This window comes from Culex pipiens, chromosome 2 (genome assembly GCF_016801865.2).
Source record: "Culex pipiens pallens isolate TS chromosome 2, TS_CPP_V2, whole genome shotgun sequence".
In the NCBI taxonomy this organism is placed as follows: domain Eukaryota; kingdom Metazoa; phylum Arthropoda; class Insecta; order Diptera; family Culicidae; genus Culex; species Culex pipiens.
In genome coordinates, this window is record NC_068938.1 from 8,060,149 (window position 1) to 8,081,468 (window position 21,320).

The 21,320-nt window shown below is 34.0% G+C and overlaps 2 protein-coding genes and 2 non-coding genes across 4 annotated transcripts; 3 read left to right on the forward strand and 1 right to left on the reverse strand.

Moving 5' to 3' along the window:
* The first annotated feature begins 13,413 nt into the window (after positions 1–13,413).
* On the forward strand, positions 13,414–14,278 carry LOC120412702 (brachyurin-like). The gene has a single exon (XM_039573284.2). The coding sequence runs from the start codon at positions 13,452–13,454 to the stop codon at positions 14,247–14,249; it is 798 nt and encodes a 265-aa protein (XP_039429218.1). The 5' UTR covers positions 13,414–13,451; the 3' UTR covers positions 14,250–14,278.
* Positions 14,279–14,918: 640 nt separating this feature from the next.
* Positions 14,919–14,990, forward strand: Trnag-ucc (transfer RNA glycine (anticodon UCC)). The gene has a single exon. It is a non-coding gene; the product is annotated as a tRNA-Gly (tRNA).
* A 96-nt stretch (positions 14,991–15,086) lies between these two features.
* Trnah-gug (transfer RNA histidin (anticodon GUG)) lies at positions 15,087–15,158 on the forward strand. Its single transcript has one exon. It is a non-coding gene; the product is annotated as a tRNA-His (tRNA).
* A 4,160-nt stretch (positions 15,159–19,318) lies between these two features.
* LOC120412666 (brachyurin-like) lies at positions 19,319–20,151 on the reverse strand. The gene has a single exon (XM_039573228.2). The coding sequence runs from the start codon at positions 20,149–20,151 to the stop codon at positions 19,351–19,353; it is 801 nt and encodes a 266-aa protein (XP_039429162.2). The 3' UTR covers positions 19,319–19,350.
* Positions 20,152–21,320: the final 1,169 nt, after the last annotated feature.

The following is a 21,320-nucleotide window of genomic DNA, read 5'->3' on the forward strand; positions in this document are numbered from 1 at the left end:
ACATGTTTTGCTGTGGCACAATTCTTTACTGTTTCACAGATATGCATTCCTTTATATTTCAGTGTTTGGATAAAACCACATATTCCATTTCATCATTTTATGAAGCAATTTTTGGGTATGTCTCTTGGTAGTTTTTTAATTCGATGAAGTCATTTCAAATAGCTAATCAAATTTTCAAAGATTTTATGATAAATTGTTATATCATACCATGTTAAACTTTTTCCACTGAACGGTGCCTCACAATCCTAGATTCCCTGCGCAAATCCTGGGGCCACAAAAGGGATAATGCTCTGCGGACAGTTGTCTGGGGATCACCGCCGTAAAGCCCCCAGCTCTGAGTTTCCTTCTCCAGTCGGACGTGAATATCCTCCAATCCGGCACCAGATAGACAGAGTAGCAACAGAATATTTCCGCACTTTTCGAGTGTGAGTTCGCCCTTCTTCAGGTAGACACAATGGTTTCCCTTCACCAACAGGGGAAACTTTCACTCTTTTACCGACTGACCATCGAAGGACGAAGGACTTCACCGTCGAAAAACGGAAGGCCAAGCCTAATTGAATTTAATCTGTCTCGAATTTATACGTTTTTGGCATTAGTTCGGGGCTCTCTGTGTTTGTTTGTGCGACCCACAGAGAGTGAGTACATTTTTGCAAATCGTTTCCTTGCTTCCGGCCAATTCTCGGAACTGCCGAGAACGGTTCAACGATTGTGTCCTCCACCTTTATTTGGACGACCTGTTGCAGTTCGCAGTCCGGCAACGAGCCAATATCGGATTGTGTCTTGTGCTGGTGAAGTTCGTGGCACCCCAGGTTCATAATTGGCTTCTAAGCCGCAAGGTATTCTCGATTTGATCCCCTTTTCTTGTTGTGTTGAGCATTACAATTTGCAACAATTGTTGTTTGGATCAAATCAATTGTTATCAATTGTTAAATTATTGCCTTATTTTGGTTGTATTTAATAACTTGAACCGATAATTATATTGCCTTTATTCAAGAGATGGTTTCGCATTCAATCCACCAGACTTAATATGATCCAATCAGTAAAATTACTGCTAAGAATGCACATCCTCAGCTCAAGTTTCACCCAAAACCCCCTTCTAAACATTATCATTATTCAAAGAACCTCCACTTTACCTTTATCGAGTGCCCTGTCCGGAGGGATGTTCTACACGAATGTGTAACAGGATTCCTCGACACAATATCCACGCTTGACTGTTTCACATGCTGATGACTATCCGGCGAGCGCCAAAGTGAATCTTGCGGTTTTCCCTCCCCGCCAACACAGAACCCACTGCTAAAACGATGAGAAGAAGCATGGAGGTCTTGACGGTTGGTTCCACTTGGGCGAGTTTCCTTCAATCAAGATTTTCTAAATTCGCTCGTTCGCTGGAAAACTCCAGCTGGTGTCCCTTCTTAAGAGAGAGGGGGTGGGGGTGGTTGTACCTTAACCCACATGTGAGAGTCCTGAAGGACAATTTTCTCTCCCCAAATTGAGCACTTGGGCGAGCGATGACGACGACAGCAACTAAGGCAAAGGTAATCATAATATGGTGTTTTTATAACAATAACAAATTGTTACGGGTTTCCAATCAAATCACTGATGTGGTTTCGTGCTGTGGAGTGGATGCTGGTGGGCGCCGCATTGGAAAAAGATTTTTAATTTATTTTTTAATCATATTTTGATTGTTTTCAATTAGCTGTTTAAAATATTTAGCTTTAAAATTTTGACATTGTAAACAATTTCAACAAGTTTCTTTTTATTTTCTTGAAGTTTTGAATGACTTCAATGGAAAAAAACACTTTTGCGTTCCCTTGGAAAACTGTTGACAATTTTAAATTGTTTAAAAAAAAAAATCTAGGAAATAATTCTGAGAAAGAGGAACAACATGTTATTTCATCCCGAGCATGGGTAAATAACAAGGGAAATGCATAATAATACCTTTCTCTGGTATCAATCCCAAATTTTGGTATTCCTGGACCCTTGAAAATTTGTCTTAAGGATTATGTAAGATCAAAATGTGGTATCATACCAATTTAAGGTATTGTTTTGATATTGCAAAATTGCAGAATTTGTCAATGGTCATTTTGGTATTCTTTTGGTATTACAGTATTTTATCAAATTCCTCTGAAACTATGGGAAAATTTTGACCAATTTTGACAAAATAATTAATTGTGCACTAAAATGATGTCTCAAAGCGAATGCTTTCATTGAAAACCGGAAATTTCAAACTTGATTTTTAACATTTTTGATATACCCTCTACAGAAATGATTTGAAATTGTGGAAAATTTTCTAAGTCAAGATGCCACATTTTGGTATTATTTTGGTATTGAAAGGTTTCATCAATTTTCTCTGAAACTATGGAATTTTTTTAAAAAAATTGGCGAGATAATTAATTTTGCGCTAAAATGACTTGAAACATAAAAATGTTAAAGCTGATTTTTTTTTGTGATATACTCAATAATATTTTTTTCAAAAACGTTGAAATTGAAATCTTGTTATTTTTCAGAAGCTTCAAGAACTTCAAGCACAGGCCGTTCATCAATGACAAATGCATTCGGTGTGGTGAAGAATATCACTAAGAACAACATGGAATCATCAGGTGAGTAGATTTGGCTGTTGCATATGGATCATTTCCGTTTTTTCACAAACTGCAACTGCTGCACTAAAAATGGTAAGAAAATACCAAATTTTGGTACTTGTGCAAATACCAGCGACCAAAATGTGCTCTTGGTTGCCCAGTAATAGATGGTAAAATACCATGAAATCATACCAAAATCATGTATGTGGAAGACCACAGGAATACCAAAATATGATTTTCCAAGGGCGCGGGAATACTTAAAATTAAAACCATGGCAATACCAAGTTTTGGTATTCAAGCAATGTTCAAAAATCCAGAAGACCTCAACTTGGTATTGAAATGATTTTATTTTGTGGTATTATTTTACCTTTGGAATAACATGTTTTGGTATTGTTGTGCCCTTTCACATACAAGACTTTGGTATGATTTTATGGTATTTTACCATCTATTACTGGGCAACCAAGGGCACATTTTGGTCGCTGTTATTAGCCCAAGTAATACCAAAATTTGGTATTCCCGTGTTATTCACCCCTGCTCGGGATTGGCCATCTAATGATGGCATATTAGAAGTTTGACGTTACAGCTTTAAAACGAGTTTTCATCTGAAAGCAAGTAAAAAATACTTTATAGAAAGATGCTTTATTGATATAAGCAAGCAGGTTTGCCAAATAGAAGTGGAAATTGATGATTTGGATGAAAATAGGACAAACATATGAAAATTTAGAAGGTAATTTGTTTTGGTTCATCATTTTACGCCATTTTGGCAACAAAATATCATCATTTTGTTCGAGATGTTCTTCGATTTTCATTATAGCTAGTAAAACTTAAAGTTTTTTTCATGTTTTATTTTATTTTATTTTATTATCTAAAGATGTTTATAAATATTTTTTACATAGTTTAATTCATTTGAGAAAAATAATATACTTCTTTGTCACTTAACTTAATTTGAGGAAATTCAAACGTTTTAAAATAAAAAAAACTATTTTTTATTTTTCAGTTTGTTTTCTTCACACAAATAGAAAACAAAACATAAAAAATATAGTTAAGAGTTATTTAAGACTTCATTTATGAAAAAATCATATCAAATTTATCAGAATTTAAGCCTTACCTTTTTGTTCCTATATAATAAATATAAAACTAAATAATTGATTATGCTTGGACAATCAAATAAATAAAATTAAACCTTTTTCGATTTTTTTGTTTTTTTTCCTTGGGTTGATGAACATTTAAGCACACGCAAGCTCTGTTCCCAACTTGGAATAAATCAGATGATAAGAAGTATTTTGATTTTCATGTTTCAATACCCAGTTAGTGATAGGTGTTCATCAATACCCACAAATCATCGAAGATTTACAATTCATGTAAATATTCGAAAAATATTTACCTTATTATATTTTTACATGGTTAGATAAAGATTTAATTCGATTTGTTGATCAAATTTTAACCCTCTAGAACCCAACATTCGAAATATTTTAAGTTTAAAATTGTAGTAGTACTTGTTATGTCAAAATGTCAAAAATACGGAAAATACGAGCATCTCGAGCAGACGGAAATAACTTGGGAATAACATTTTTTGATATTTGAAAATACTAGGCCAATAACATTTTACGTTATTTATAACAAGATTTGTTATTCGCCGTTATGATTTTTTTGTTATTGGATTGTTATTGTAATAACAGACTAATAACATTTTTATTTATTCTTCGAAGAAATCTTTGTTATTATTTTTTGTTATTTTAACAACTAATCCGATCATCCCAATAACAGTTGGAGGTATTCTTCCATAACAAAAAATGTTATTCCAAAGTTGTTTTGGCATTCAATCAATATCAGACCAATAACAAATTTTGTTATGATAACTTAGACTGTTATTGAACTCTTATGCAAAAATTGATTTTTCAAGAATATTCCATAACACTTTCTGTTATTTTCAGTATTTCTCGGGTGAGTTTTCAAAAAGCCGTAATAGCCATCGTGACCTCTGACACTATTTTTTTGTTTTTCTCGAAAATGAAACAAAATTTCATTTATTTTAAGTTTGGGGCACTTGATGAACAATCTCTAGCATTTTTGATATTAGTTTTTCGTAAGAAGGTCGAATACTTATGCAAAAAGGATTTTGTTTACCAATGGCTCTTACGGCTTTTTGAAAACTAATCCGAGATTTGTTATTGAAATGGCATGAATTTAGTTATTACCGTCTGTTTGGGATTGCAGAGTTAACAAGCATATGCAAAGTCTGATTTCTAATAAAAATAGTGAGTTAAGAAAAATTAGCGGTTAATTATTGTGGACAGGATAAAAAATCAATTCTAGAATTCAAGAGTTTTTTTTATTAGGTCCTATAAACATATGAAAGACAATAGTTTATTGGTCCTTTTCAAAAAAAAAAACTCTAGAATTGTTTGTTATAATAAATCAAAACTCAAACATTATTTGAAATAACTAATTGTGTCCTTTGGTATTTTTAAAGATATAATTTAATAACAATTATTGTCTTTATAATAGTACTTTATCCAACAAGTTGCAAAAAGAAGTTTTTTTTTTCAGCACGAGTCGTACATTTATCCTGGCTGCGGTCCAGCAATTCGATTTTTTTTTTTTTTGATTTCGATTTATTTTTGTTACAGAAACTTAGGTTTTTTCGTCGCTCGAAAAAGTGAGAAGTTTCACATCAGAATTGCAAAAAAAAATCACAGTAAATGTCAAAATGAAAAAAAATATTAATACTTTTTATTATTTTGTTCATAATTTTAAATCTTCATATTTTGGTCATGCTCATTCATTTATGCTTAATATTTGAAATTTTATATTTGATTTTAAATATAGTTAATTTTTTTACTATATTTAAGTGTTTTTCCAAAAAAAAAATTATACATGTTTTGCAAAGATTTCCTAAGCATTAATCAATTGTGAAATTTCTAGTGCTTAGTTATACAATACTTGTGAGTACATCTTAAAATAAAATTTTAACCTATATTAATTAAACTTCATATAAATCTCTTTCCCTTAATGGCGCCAAGATACCATTCCATGTAAAACTTGCACGCATGGATGACGAGGGGAGGAACGTTGATTGGAAAGGACTCTTTTGTACACACACTGACTGTCAAAGTGAGGAGAAATGGCTTGAAGCACCTCCCCTCCCCCACACCGTATTCCAAATCCCCCTTTTCAAAGACATTCACAAAACACACCATGTCGTGATTTGGGAGGTGTGCGAGGTGGTGCTGGTGTTCGCGCGCTTTTCCCTTATCAATTTTGAAACTTCTTCGACATGTTGGGTTTTTTTGTGTGTTGGTGCCATTGTTCAGGGTGTCAGAGATTTCCGAGCGCAGAGAGTTCATTACGACGCGACGTCAGCGTCGTTGAAGAGTTTTCATGTGCCAATCAGGGGTGACCCACCCCCCTGCTGTGAATCTGTCGTAAATTTATACTTTATCTGGGCTGGGTTTATCGGTGACTTGAGAAAACTTTTTCTCCACATGTGGAACTCTGCGATAAGTGATTTGGTTCTTTGTGTCGAAAGTGTGCTGTTTTTGGCTAGACTTTTCGGATAAAAATTATGAACTTATGGAACTTATGACTTTTATTGTTAAATTAAAAAAAGCATGTTTGATTAAACTCTGCGGTTTATCCAACCCAAACTGCAAATGCATAAATAAATTCTCGTTGTAGATATTTCCGGATGACTTCAATCTGGAAAAATAAATTATCCAAAACGGCAAACCAATTTCAATCGCCCCCGAAAAACAAGCAAGCAGCAGCAGCCGCAACAACTGATTAAACACGAGATTAGAGATAACATTAGCATTAATTTTGTTTGACTCCAAAAAGCCGCTCCACTGACTGGTCGATTCCAAACGGGCGTCCGAAAAGCAATTAATTAAACGTCGAACCGCAAAAACGAATCCCCCCCGACCAGTTTTGGGTGACCAACCGGGCTCAGTATTGATTTCCCTTAACCCCAACCTCACCGAGCAGGTGTTAGAACAAGGGACTAGAAGCGTGCAGCGTGGTTTGTTTTTACGGGATTAATTGGACTTTTCGGTTGATTAAATGACTACTTGCTGTGTTGGGTGATGTTTTTTAGGATAAATTATTTGCCAAACTGCGAGGTTAATTATGGGCTCGCTAATTGACATGTAATTTATCATGTGACTGATGGGTAGAGTAATGGTTTGTTTTAAATTAGGAACACATGCCGTTAGTTCACACAATTTGTTTTTTCCCCTCAAATATTGCGTACCCTGCACAGTAAAAATAAATGGTAATATAACATCAGGGATAGGGTAACTACATCTATTCTGTCAGAAAAAGGTTAATTTTACCACTTTTCTGGTGCAATTAGAGCGTCAAATTTTCCGGGGTTGCAAAATTCCCGGGAAACGGGAAGTTTTCAAAAAATTCCACGAGTAATCACGGGGAATTTTAAATTTATTGAAAATTGTTCTGATCCTGCTTCTGATTAATATTTTCCAACAAAATTGTATAGAACAGCAACTTTAATGATCATAATGAGTGTGAGGATCCAATAATGGCTTGACAATTTAAAAAAAATATTGAAATTTTCTTATTTTATATACTGTCTTTCAATTCGTACCAAATCAAAGATTGATCATTCGTATATTTTGTTGAGAAGTAATATTTGTTTAATCATAGTATTAAATTTGTCTCAGTTCGAGAGAAAATGTTTAAGAATAACATTGGCACATAAAATTGAGATGAAAAATTCGTGCTAAAATTAGGGTTTTCATGGCAAATAACTTTTTATAGAACAAGTGTTACTGGCTTTAGCTTTTTAATTGGCCTTAAAAATCAAATTTCTCTTGTTTTTTAACATGAAACACTATTTTATGAAATCACAACTCAAAGTTTTAAAATATTTTAAGCAAGTTTTTGAAGTTTTTGGCACCATTCATATGATACGAATTTGTTTTTGATGATTTTTTATGGTTTCATTTATGGTATTGTTTTTGTTACATGTTGTTCAGCCTAATTAATGACTAAGGTTAAAATAATTTATAATAGTGCAAAAAGTGATTTAAATTAAACGATACATGCTTTTTTCATATTAAACCCTATAACGCCCTTGGTAGCTACAGTATTTAAAAAAAAAAAACTCTAATAAGCGAAAATGCATACCAATGTTTTCTTCGTTTGTTACCTATATTACAAATTTAAGAAATTTGATTATAAAAAAAATGATAATTGTGGTTTGGTTGAGCGTTTTAGCAGAATACATTACTATGAAAACAAAGAGACAAGTTGTTCCTTTAAATTCCGCTATATATATATAGCGGAATTAAAAGGAACAACTCGTCTTTTTGTATTCATAAAAAAAATTATTTTGTAAAAATGTCTGTATTATCAAAAAACTCTGATATTTGAACATGAAAAAAATTCAATTTTCAAAGAATCACCAATTAAATGCGATTGTATTCAAGATTTGGCATCGTTTATCTGCAAATTTTGAAAATTTGGGTATTTTCGAAAAAAAACCTTTTTTTTTTAAAATTGCAGTTTTTAAAAACAAAAACTTTTATAAGGTGGAAATGCGTACAACACTTTGCCACATATCATATTTCAAATTATGAAAATTAGAGTATTTTCAGAAAATACAGCAGTTTTGAGAATTATAAGATTATTGCCGATAGGATTTTTGTCATTTTTGTCATTTTTGTCATTTTTGTCATTTTTGTCATTTTTGTCATTTTTGTCATTTTTGTCATTTTTTGTCATTTTTGTCATTTTTGTCATTTTTGTCATTTTTGTCATTTTTGTCATTTTTGTCATTTTTGTCATTTTTGTCATTTTTGTCATTTTTGTCATTTTTGTCATTTTTGTCATTTTTGACATTTTTGTCATTTTTGTCATTTTTGTCATTTTTTGTCATTTTTGTCATTTTTGTCATTTTTGTCATTTTTGTCATTTTTGTCATTTTTGTCATTTTTTGTCATTTTTGTCATTTTTGTCATTTTTGTCATATTTGTCATTTTTGTCATTTTTGTCATTTTTGTCATTTTTGTCATTTTTGTCATTTTTGTCATTTTTGTCATTTTTGTCATTTTTGTCTTTTTTGGTCATTTTTGTCATTTTTGTCATTTTTGTCATTTTTGTCATTTTTGTCATTTTTGTCATTTTTGTCATTTTTGTCATATTTGTCATTTATGTCATTTTTGTCATTTTTGTCATTTTTGTCATTTTTGTCATTTTTTGTCATTTTTGTCATTTTTGTCATTTTTGTCATTTTTGTCATTTTTTGTCATTTTTGTCATTTTTGTCATTTTTGTCATATTTGTCATTTTTGTCATTTTTGTCATTTTTGTCATTTTTGTCATTTTTGTCATTTTTGTCATTTTTGTCATTTTTGTCATTTTTGTCATTTTTGTCATTTTTGTCATTTTTGTCATTTTTGTCATTTTTGTCATTTTTGTCATTTTTGTCATTTTTGTCATTTTTGTCATTTTTGTCATTTTTGTCATTTTTGTCATTTTTGTCATTTTTGTCATTTTTGTCATTTTTGTCATTTTTGTCATTTTTGTCATTTTTGTCATTTTTTGTCATTTTTGTCATTTTTGTCATTTTTGTCATTTTTGTCATTTTTGTCATTTTTTGTCATTTTTGTCATTTTTGTCATTTTTGTCATATTTGTCATTTTTGTCATTTTTGTCATTTTTGTCATTTTTGTCATTTTTGTCATTTTTGTCATTTTTGTCATTTTTGTCATTTTTGTCATTTTTGTCATTTTTGTCATTTTTGTCATTTTTGTCATTTTTGTCATTTTTGTTATTTTTGTCATTTTTGTCATTTTTGTCATTTTTGTCATTTTTGTCATTTTTGTCATTTTTGTCATTTTTGTCATTTTTGTCATTTTTGTCATTTTTGTCATTTTTGTCATTTTTGTCATTTTTGTCATTTTTGTCATTTTTGTCATTTTTGTCATTTTTGTCATTTTTGTCATTTTTGTCATTTTTGTCATTTTTGTCATTTTTGTCATTTTTGTCATTTTTGTCATTTTTGTCATTTTTGTCATTTTTGTCATTTTTGTCATTTTTGTCATTTTTGTCATTTTTGTCATTTTTGTCATTTTTGTCATTTTTGTCATTTTTGTCATTTTTGTCATTTTTTGTCATTTTTGTCATTTTTGTCATTTTTGTCATTTTTGTCATTTTTGTCATTTTTTGTCATTTTTGTCATTTTTGTCATTTTTGTCATATTTGTCATTTTTGTCATTTTTGTCATTTTTGTCATTTTTGTCATTTTTGTCATTTTTGTCATTTTTGTCATTTTTGTCATTTTTGTCATTTTTGTCATTTTTGTCATTTTTGTCATTTTTGTCATTGTCATTTTTGTCATTTTTGTCATTTTTGTCATTTTTGTCATTTTTGTCATTTTTGTCATTTTTGTCATTTTTGTCATTTTTGTCATTTTTGTCATTTTTGTCATTTTTGTCATTTTTGTCATTTTTGTCATTTTTGTCATTTTTGTCATTTTTGTCATTTTTGTCATTTTTGTCATTTTTGTCATTTTTGTCATTTTTGTCATTTTTGTCATTTTTGTCATTTTTGTCATTTTTGTCATTTTTTGTCATTTTTGTCATTTTTGTCATTTTTGTCATTTTTGTCATTTTTGTCATTTTTGTCATTTTTTGTCATTTTTGTCATTTTTGTCATTTTTGTCATATTTGTCATTTTTGTCATTTTTGTCATTTTTGTCATTTTTGTCATTTTTGTCATTTTTGTCATTTTTGTCATTTTTGTCATTTTTGTCTTTTTTGGTCATTTTTGTCATTTTTGTCATTTTTGTCATTTTTGTCATTTTTGTCATTTTTGTCATTTTTGTCATTTTTGTCATTTTTGTCATTTTTGTCATTTTTGTCATTTTTGTCATTTTTGTCATTTTTGTCATTTTTGTCATTTTTGTCATTTTTGTCATTTTTGTCATTTTTGTCATTTTTGTCATTTTTGTCATTTTTGTCATTTTTGTCATTTTTGTCATTTTTGTCATTTTTGTCATTTTTGTCATTTTTGTCATTTTTGTCATTTTTGTCATTTTTTTTCATTTTTTTTTCGTATCTTAAAACTGCCTTTGACACCTGATATCGATTCAATCTCACTGAAAATTGTCTCTAATTCAGATCTAACGACATGTTTACGATCCATCTTCCACATTTTCCGGCATCAATCCAGCTTATCCCTCCAGGAATAAGCTCCATTTGCTCTTATTTCGCTCAAACCCTCCAATTTTTCCCAACCCCTCATGCAAAATGGAAGCCAAATGATTCGAAGCTGATTCAATGTGTCAAAAAACGAAATATGAACGACATTAAAATTCCCACCGTAAAAAAAATGCCAAACGTAATGTCGCATTCTTTCTGCTTGCTTTTTTCATATTTTTTTGTCAAAAAAAAGGAGGGTGGATCTCTTCGCAGCAGCTTAACACGTATCATAAAAATTTCATCCAAATGTCCTTTCTGCCTCCTACGAAACTTCCTGCCGATTCGTCCTTTTTTGCGTTTTTCATCCTTTTGAAGGCACTTTACGACTCTGTTTGTCTCGCATTTGTCGTTACTTAGCAGCCTGCTTTTTTTTCGTCCGGGCAAAACAACACTTTTTTCCTCCTCATCGATCACCTTTCCCCTTCACCTCTTTCATAACGTGTGATTTTGCTGGGAGGGAAAAATTGTGCGGGCTGCTGCTTTGAATATGTTTTTACGCCCGATTTGGCGGGAATTTTTCTTCGCCGTCGTCTTCGATCACATTTGTCGTCCTGGCAGCTGTCTTGTAAATCACGCGGAAGATGATATGTTTTCGCAGGCGGAAATTTTCCTGCAATTTCCCACGGCAACAAATCTGCCACTCTCGCCGGGTTTCCTTCACTCACGTTGGATGAAGGATTGTTGTTTAATTGTTTTGGAAAATTCTACCACGAAATAAGTTTATTGAGGTGATTTTATTTACGATTTTTGACATTGTTCGTTTTGCTGTTTTGAAACAAAACCAACTGAGCAATTCTCTAAGAAAACGGCCTTTTTTTAATTTTAATTTTGTGTATTTTTTAATCCGGCTGAAACTTTTTTGGTGCCTTCGGTGTGCCCAAAGAAGCCATTTTTCATCATTAGTTTGTTCATATATTTTTCCATACAAATTTGGAAGCTGTCCATACAAAAATGATATATTATAAATAAAAAATCTGTATATTTTGAAGGAATTTTTTGATCGATTTTGGTATCTTCGGCAAAGTTGTAGATATGGATAAGGACGACACTGAAAAAAATTATACACGGTAAAAAAATAGATAATTTTTAATATCACTTTTTGTCACTAAAACATGATTCGCATAAAAAACACTACTTTTGCTTTTTTTTTTTTCATTTTGTGATATGTTTTAAGGAACATCAAATCAAATGAATCAATATTCGATTTTTCAAAACATCGAAATATTGGTCGCAAAAAATTTTCACCTTATTTTTTCTACGTAAAATCGAATTTGCAGTCAAAAAATACTTTAGTGAAATTTTGAGAAAGTGCACCGTTTTCAAGTTATAGCCATTTTTAGGTAAGTTTTTTGAAAATATTCGCAGCTATTTTTTTTTTAAATTGAAGAGCTGAGAAAATTCTCTTTTTTTTTGGGTTTTTGAACTTTGTTGATACGACCCTTAGTTGCTGAGATATTGCCATGCAAAGATTTAAAAACAGAAAAATTTATGTTTTCTAATTCTCACCCTAACAACCCACAATTTTCTAACATCGATATCTCAGCAACTAATGGTCCGATTTTTAATGTAAAAATATGAAACTTTCGTGAAATTTTCCGATTTTTTTAAAAGAATATTTCAATTTTTTTTCAAAAGTGTGCAAACATGGGCACTAATTTTTTTAAATAAATATCTGCGAATATTTTCAAAAAAGTTACCTAAAAATGGCTATAACTTGAAAACGGTGCACTTTATCAAAATTTCACTAAAGTATTTTTTGATTGCAAATTCGATTTTACGTCGAAAAATGAAGTTAAAACAATTTTGCGTCAAATATTCCGTTTTTAAATTGACTAAAAAATTCATAACTCGGTCAAATATTTTTGCCCGATCTGGAAATTTCAGAAAAATTGGCATTTGATGTCCCCTAAAACATATCAGAAAATAAAAAAAATAAAAATAGTTTTTTTTCCAAATCATGTTTTAGTGACAAAAAGTGAACATTCAAATCATCAAAAAAAAAAAATTACCTTTTTTTCAGTTAAGTCCATACCTACAACTTTGCCAAAGACACCAAATCAATCAAAAATAATCTTCAAAAGATAAAGATTTTTGAATTTTCATATATCATTTTTGTATGGACAGCTGCCAAATTTGTATGGAAAACTATATAGACAAACTAATGTTGCAAAATGGCTTCTTGGGGCATACCGAAGGCACCAAAAAAGTTTCAGCGAGATAAAAAATGAATAATTGGAATTTAAAAAAAAATAACGATGTCGTAGAGAATTGCTCTGCAGCAAATTTTTTTTTCTACAAATTTCAAAAATATTCTTTTGGCAGTTTCATGAATCTGAACTTTTTACAAGCAGCCTCCAGCATTGATATACGGATCTTCTAATAGAGTTTCTATTCGTGTAGAGAGCCCAAACCAAACCAAATTAATAATTTTGTAATGGCCTGGCTGAACGTTCAATTCCGATAAATTAAGTACAATTTGATAACCCACCTCGAACTGGTTTCCAAATCTCAAACAGCAATATCTACGGGAGGTCTTAGTACAAACTGATAAGACTTAAAGGAGCTTATCTTGAACAATTCCAGAATAACCCCCAGCAGCTGCTACTACCTCAACAGTATTGTACCAACTCAGCTCAACTCAAGTTACCAAAATGAAGTCCCTCTACCTCTTCCTCACGTTAGTCACCCTCTCCTCCGCCAGAACCTTCCCCAATAGCCGCATCATGAACGGGTACGAGGCCACTCCGGGTCAGTTCCCGCACCAGGCGCTGCTGAACCTGTTCGCCCAAGGCAACACGCTGATCTGCGGTGGATCGCTGCTGTCCCACCGGTACGTCCTCACGATCGCTCAGTGTCTGGTCCAGGCCGAGGATGGGTTCGTCCTGCTGGGTGCCCACAATCGACTCGCGGAGGAGGCTCACCAGGTGCGGGTGGACGTTACGGCCGCGGACTTTGTAGTTCACGAGGGATTCTTCCCGATTTCGATGCGGAATGATATCGGGCTGGTGCGACTGCCGGTTGAAGTCGCGTTCTCCGGATATGTCCAACCGGTGAAGCTGCCTCGTTGGTCGGACGGGGACTTTGCTGGGGCGGTGGGGACCATCGCTGGGTGGGGAACCACGGAGGAGCCGGCGACGGACTTTTCCGACGTGCTGAACTACGTGACCAATCCGATCTACAGCAATGAACAGTGCCAGGCCGTGTTCTGGATGCCGATGCTGATCGAAGAGGAGAACGTCTGTATGTCCGGACAGGGTGGCAGGTCGGCCTGTATTGGAGATTTTGGAGGAGCCGTCACGGTGCAGGATGGTGGGGACGTGATTCAGATTGGGGTGTTCTCGTTTGGACCGGCGTCGCACTGTTTGGACGGAATTCCGATCGTTTGCTCCAGGGTGAGCCACTACCTGGGGTGGATCCAAGCGAATTCGGATGTAATCATTGAAGCTTGAACATGAATAAAATTAAGAAATCCTTCAAATTGTCGCTTTTAGTGTAACAATCGATTCCCAAATGAAAACCTCCGAAAATGTCCAATCAACCAAAGTTTAATACCTTCTTGCATGCAATGATCCGAAAGCAACAACTCAATCCCCAAAAGAGTCTTACACGACCGGTGTGGCACTCAGCAGTATTTTTATTTCGTTTGATTTAATCAATTTGGACCTTTTACGATGACGACGGCGACGACGTCGCGTAACCTGGAACGTAACCGAGGGATTAAATCGGGATAAAATGCTTCCCAGCCCGGCCCGGGGTGAGTTGGTTTATGGCTGAGCCGGATTTTAACGCCAGTCAAAAGGTGATGACAATCTTACTCGCAGGAAGTGGCTTTCAAAGGTCAAATCATTGCGTTTCAAATTCGATTAGGGATTTTAAGGGGGTTGCACTTGAATTTTCTGCTGAATTCAGATTATTTAATAATAATTAAGCTACCCATATTACACTGTTTTATTTTAATAACCACCTTTTTTCTACTTATCAACCAACTCTGAATCATAAAAAGCATTTCAACGAAGTTGATCAACACGCTTGACGAAACACCATCGTTCAATTGTTTAATAACCCACTTCAGTCCGTATTCACCGTTTGGGTTCATTTCTCTCCTTTTTTTCATCCAAGCGTCAGTGGTGTAATGGTCAGCATAGTTGCCTTCCAAGCAGTTGATCCGGGTTCGATTCCCGGCCGACGCAAAATGTTTTTTTAAACTCATTTGTTTTTTCCAGTTTTTTTTTGTTTGGTGGAAAATCGCATTCGATGCGAAAGTAACAGTTTCATCACCCTCAATAGCCGTGATCGTCTAGTGGTTAGGACCCTACGTTGTGGCCGTAGTAACCCAGGTTCGAATCCTGGTCACGGCAATGTGCAAAAAGGTACATTGTCACGGATAGGGATAATTTTTTAATGGAATGATAGTGCAATTTGACTTAATATTTTAACGATATCAAATGTCAGTTTGAAAACAAATAAAATTTAATTACTACTATCCCTTTGGAAATTTCGATATTATTATTTTTCATGCTTAGCTGCGTCTTAGTTTGCAAAAAAAAACCAACAAAAATAAACAAATTTAGAAGATAAAGCAGTTTCAGCAAGTTCCAATTCTATGTATGTATGTAAGTATGATCCCCATACCCACAGGCAACTTGGTCCCGAAACACATGTGAGCGCTAGGTGAACAATTCGATCATCTTTTACTCCTTAATCTGTACACCCACGTGCATAACTTTTTTTGCACGAATTTTAATGCTACAAATACCGGCGCATAAAATAAAATGGTTTCCCTCTTCCCTCCCCAAGCGCCGGATATTTGTAGCGGGTGTAGAGACGTTTTGCATCGACGCCCTTGTCCCCATCACGTCACTGAGGGTATGGAGCGACGAGAAATTAATAAGCATGCCCCCCTAGTCGAACCTTCATTAGAGAAGCAGGCAATCCACAAATCACAGCGAACGACCAAGGGAACACCCTTCCACGTATTTAATAAGGTTGGCGTAGGTTGTCTGTGTGGATCAATCGGACCGCGCACTGGACTCACAATCCAGAGGTCGCCGGTTCGAATCCCGAGGCAGACGCAAAAATTCTAAGTGTTATTATAGGTATTCGGTGCCCTCTCCCCGTGCCATACCTTCACACTTAGGAGACCCGGGAGGCGGAGTCTTGTCGCAAAAAGAACGATACACGCCTGTGGATCCGTTGACGAAACCGCAAGGTTTAAGAGGGCCACATTATAAGGTGTTACGTCGATTCCGTTTTTTTCCGTAGGTTGACTTTAGTGAAATGTGAGAATGTTAGAGTAGATGAAAGAATAACACTTCGCCGAAAAGGACAGCAAAGTCTCCAAATGATACAAATTTTACTCTTTTTAACGAAATCTATGGACCAAAAAATGACAGAGGAAAAAAACGCGTCCGGTCGCGCGCACAGTTTACTTTTCAGTTTCAGCAAATTCCAATTCTGATACAAATCACAATTTCTCATAATTTCACTGCCGGGCAGCTGCCGGTTGAATTATTTTTATTTATTAAAAAAAGAAAAAAATGAACTTCTGAAATTTTACATTGCTTACATTTTTAAGTTTCAAACTGAAAATATTGCCTAAATAATTAATTTTGACGAAATAGCCTGTAATTTATATTTTACCTACTTTCATGTTTATGGCAAAAAAACAAAGACTGGGTCAGCTAAGTCAAACAGATAAGAAATGGGAATATTCATGTTACAATAAAAATACTTTTGCATTCAATGCAATTAAAAAAACGATTTCTATTTATAAATTGCCCATAATAAGCAGGCAACTAACCTTAGCTGATTTGTCGGAAAATTAATTGTTTTAATTATTAAAAACTGTAAAAATAAGTAGAAAAGATTATCAACAACAAAGGCTGAAAATAAGTATAAAACATGCAAAAAATGATGATTATTTAAAAGAAATCAGGGATGAACAACAGTCAAATTTTTAAAACTTCTTTAAGTCATATTTGTTGTGGCAAAAAAAAACTTGTACTTGAAACAGGTTTTTTTTTGTCAAAAACATGGAGTATTTGTTCTATTTTGTACAGACACATTTTTTATTTGATGTGTATCTACAAAACATCTAAAAAAAAAATATGAAAAAAATACTTGAACTCAAAAGTTATTCAAACTAACCATATCTTAAAAAATAATAAACAAAATTATGTGTTGAGCTTGTACATTTCAAAAAAATATTTATCTTTGAAGAGACAGTTTTTATTTTCATAAAAATGTGTGAAATGGGAAGACAAAGCTTACAAATTTTAAATTATGTCCGATCATTAAATCTACATTTTATTTGAATTGACTAAAGTTTTGCAATTGAGATGAGAATTGTGCAAATTAAAAACAATATATTAAAACCATGCACACCTTTTGAAACCCCATTTCACGCTTGACTACTCGCCTTCTAAACTGACTTTAAACTATTAAATTGAAGTCTTTATAAAAGATTCAAAGTATTTTTTATTGATTTTCTATTTTACGTATTTAATAGTTTCTCAAGCGTGTTCGTTTTTTTTTATTTACAAATATTTATCATAGCATTACTTTTTTTTAAATGACAAACTTCAATAGAATTATAAAGGTGCACCAAACGTTAATTGAAGAAAAAGCAAGTTAAAAAGACTTAGTTGAGCTTTGAATATTCTCAAAATGGCAAAAAAAAATAGTAAGCTGAATTATTTGATAGAATTAAATCATATAAATAATGAAAATTTTCTTTGTCATTTGAGTTTGCATAACTTTAAACTGCTAATTTTTAAATTACTTCTAGTTGAGAATTGCCGTAATAACATTTCTTGAATTTAAATGTTGTTTATCAATTTACAATTATTATATAAATAGCACTGACCTACAAAATATGACAAAAATGACTGCGCAGGCTCAACTCGAGGGGTAGCACAGAGTTTGGGATCCCCAGAATCACGAGCATTTTGAATTTTTGAAATATAATTTGTCTTGGCCGAATGGTTTTTCTCCAAAGTTTGTATGGAGAATTAGGGCGGTTCGTCGCTCTTGCATACAACCCAAAAATTGCATGCAATATGAAGGATCCGCACTTATCCTCCTTACAAACTTTGGAGAAAAACTATTCGGCTCAGACAAACTATTTTTGAAAAATTAAAAATGCACGTGATTCTGGGGACCCTAAACTTTATCCTTCCCCTCGAGTTGAGTCTGCGCAGGAATTTTGTTGGTCAGTGTAATCAACAATATTAATTTTTGGATGATTTGGCAATGGTTAAGAAATGATGAAAATGGTTGGAAAATGTAATAGTGAAGAAATCTAATCTAATCTAATTGAATTTAAGTGCAGCCACATTTCACAGAATGAACAGGGGAGGAAGGATGCGTGGACGTACTGTAACAAATGCTCAGGAAAATGTTATTGTATAAAAACTTCCAAAAATATAATAATATTTAAATAAAATATCCATGGTGCTGAAAATTTCAGTGAACAACAAAACATATTTCTTTTAACCCAATGGAAAAAATATTTTCAAAAATGAAGATGAGAAAAAGATTTCAAGAACCAGTTGAAAATTAATGGATAGTTTTGAAAATAATGATTTTTGGTTGATAAAGGCCTAAAATTATTCAAGTTTTTTTTTATTTTTTTATTTCTCCAAATTAGTTTTTAGCAAAGTGTGCGTTTCCTGAAATACCAAAATACAAATATCATGATTTTTTCAATCTTTTCTATATTCAATACATGACTTAACCCCTCAAGATAGGCATCAATCGAATCAACAGCTTCATTTCTCACTCCCTCACGTACAAAAGCAAAACACTCAAAAAACGACCCAATATTAGCTCGCGGTCGAACGTAATTTTGCGATAAAGCGCGATAACAGCGTTTGCCATAATAATAATGATCGAACTGTAATCAACTTCGCGGGTAGCAGCATATCCTCCTCGCGGAGTGTGTTCATTTAATGTCACAGCCGTAAAAATCGCACGCAAGATGATGGGGATGTTTGGCTTTTTTTCTCTTTGGTTGAAGGAAAAACGTTTCTGGTTTGGACACAAAACCACGATACATTAATAAAGTGTTTTCTAAGCTTCCCAAGGGGAAGCAAAGAGGACATCGTTGTGTGGAGAAACATTCGAAAATGTCTTATCAAGTGTCTTTCTTAGAAAATAAGGACAAATTAATCCGCAACTAACCTTATTCCAGATTGTCTCATTCCCTAAGGTAGGGGAAGAAGACACAATGTTTGCGTGGCAAACTAAAACCAGAACGACACGCACTTTTCCCGGACGATGATGTCACTTTTATGATTATGAAACATAAAACTTTGATATCAAACACGCCTCCCCACACCTTCCCTGGAGCCATAGGCCTTCCCCCCTGAGAGAACGAATCCTGTGGGATGATGACGATGATGATGATAAAGTGATTGGTCGTTCCGGGAATAGCTTTGATTCTGGTCGTGTTGTATCCAGACTATGATGACTGATTATGATTATGATAGGCCAGAAATGAATCTAGTGAAACATCAAATAATAAACAAGGACCATCAACTTTATTTATTTTTAGGCTTCAATAATCACATCAGAATTTGCCTGAATCCAATCCAAAAAGTAGCTCACCCTGGCACAAGCAGTTGGAATCCCTTCCGCGCCTTCCGTCACAGATCCAAACGAGAACACCCCGATCTGGATCACGTCCCCACCGTCCTGCACCGTAACAGCTCCTCCAAAATCTCCAACACAAGCCGTTCTCCCACCCTGTACGGACATACAGACGTTCTGATCAGCGATCAACCCAGGCAACCAGAACATCCCTTGACACTTTTGATTGCTGTAGATCGGATTGGTCACGTAGTTCAGCACGTCGGAAAAGTCCGTCCTAGGCTCACAGGACCTGGTACCCCACCCAGCGATGGTTCCCACCGCCCCAGCAAAGTCCCCATCCGACCAACGAGGCAGCTTCACCGGTTGAACATACCCGGAGAACGCGACTTCAACTGGAAGTTTCACCAGCCCGATATCATTCCTCATCATAGGTATGGTAAAATCCTCGTGGACTAGATAATCGGCGGCCGTAACGTCCACCCTCGCCTGGTGATCCTCCTCCGCGAGTCGATTGTGAGCACCCAGCAGGACGAACCCATCCTCGGACATGAACAGACACTGGGCTGCGGTTAGAACGTACCGATGGGATAGCAGCGATCCACCGCAAAGGATCGTGTCACCATCGGCAAACAGGCTCAGCAGCGCCTGGAACGGGAACTGACCCGGAGAGGCCTCGGAACCGTTGGCGATGCGGCCGAAAGGGATGGTTTTGGCTGTGGAAAGGGTGAAGATAGTTAGTAAGATGCACAGAGACTTCATTTTGGTTGCTTTATTCCGATGGAAGTTGTTGTGATACTGTAGGAGGTTTTGCGTTTGATAGCATTATCGATTCTTAATCTAATCGGTTTAAATTTAGCTGCTTACACAGTGAAAATTTGGTGGCAGAATCATTACTTTTTTTTCCAGGAACTGTTTCTCTTAAGTATTTTTTTTATAATTCCTTGAAACCGGGACTAGATTTATTATTAGAAAAATATACTTAAAATTGAACTATTTGCCAAGTTCAATGAGGTCCTTATTTGAGTCTCGTTTTTATTACTCTCGTCCTCATTCGTCTTGTCTTAGCAATAAACAGTACGTGGGTTCGAAGCAGGTAAAGAACCAACGCGCTGGGAATAGTTTTAGGAAAATAAAAGCAGTTAGTTCTGAGCATCGACAGAATTCACATCATTCAATTTCAGCACCCTCATCATGGGCTGGCCACCATGGCTGGCCCTAAATTCCCACACACATAAGAAATAATATTATAATATTTGTTTCTTGAATCTTCCCGTGGTCATGCAAGGCTTCCCTATGACTAAAAAGGTATTTTGCAAAATCGGTTGTTCCATACAAGTCTTCAAACAATTGTCTGATCGACTTGGATTTGAAGTCTACGGATAAGTTTTTGGTTGGTATGCCCAAACCCCGTATTTATTTTTTCAATAAATGTTTTTGAGATCCAAAAAAGCAACTTTCAAGTCACAGAGAAAAATTTTCTATCACAGAGATGTTATTTTTAAGAAAATTCATGATGTAACCCTCTACTGCCTAATTTTTTTTTTTTCGAAAATTTTTATTTTTTCCGTGTTCAGGAGGTCATTTTGAGCAACTTTTGTTCTACGAAAAACTTTTCTTCTCTTGTTTTCTATTTTTCTTGTTTCATTTTTAGTATTTTAATTCGCATTTATCTTGTTTAGTTTATGTTTGTTTTTGGTAGTATTTGGCCTATCTATTTTGTTCATGTTTTTATAGTAACTTTTTCAATTTTTTGCATGTTTTTCACATTTTCTGCTATAAAATGGAACCATTATCATTTAAATTGTAAATAAATGCGTAGAGGCATAGTCTGAGGCACTAGAAAAATTACTGCATAGTTCTTTTTACTCAAAATATAGGAAATGTTCGTAAAAAACACAGCCAAAGTTGACCCCTAAAAAAATTACATT

Excerpts from the sequence above, each read along its gene's own strand:
- LOC120412666 (XM_039573228.2), bottom strand. The coding sequence starts at position 20,151 with ATGAAGTCTCTGTGCATCTTACTAACTATCTTCACCCTTTCCACAGCC.
- LOC120412702 (XM_039573284.2), top strand. The coding sequence starts at position 13,452 with ATGAAGTCCCTCTACCTCTTCCTCACGTTAGTCACCCTCTCCTCCGCC.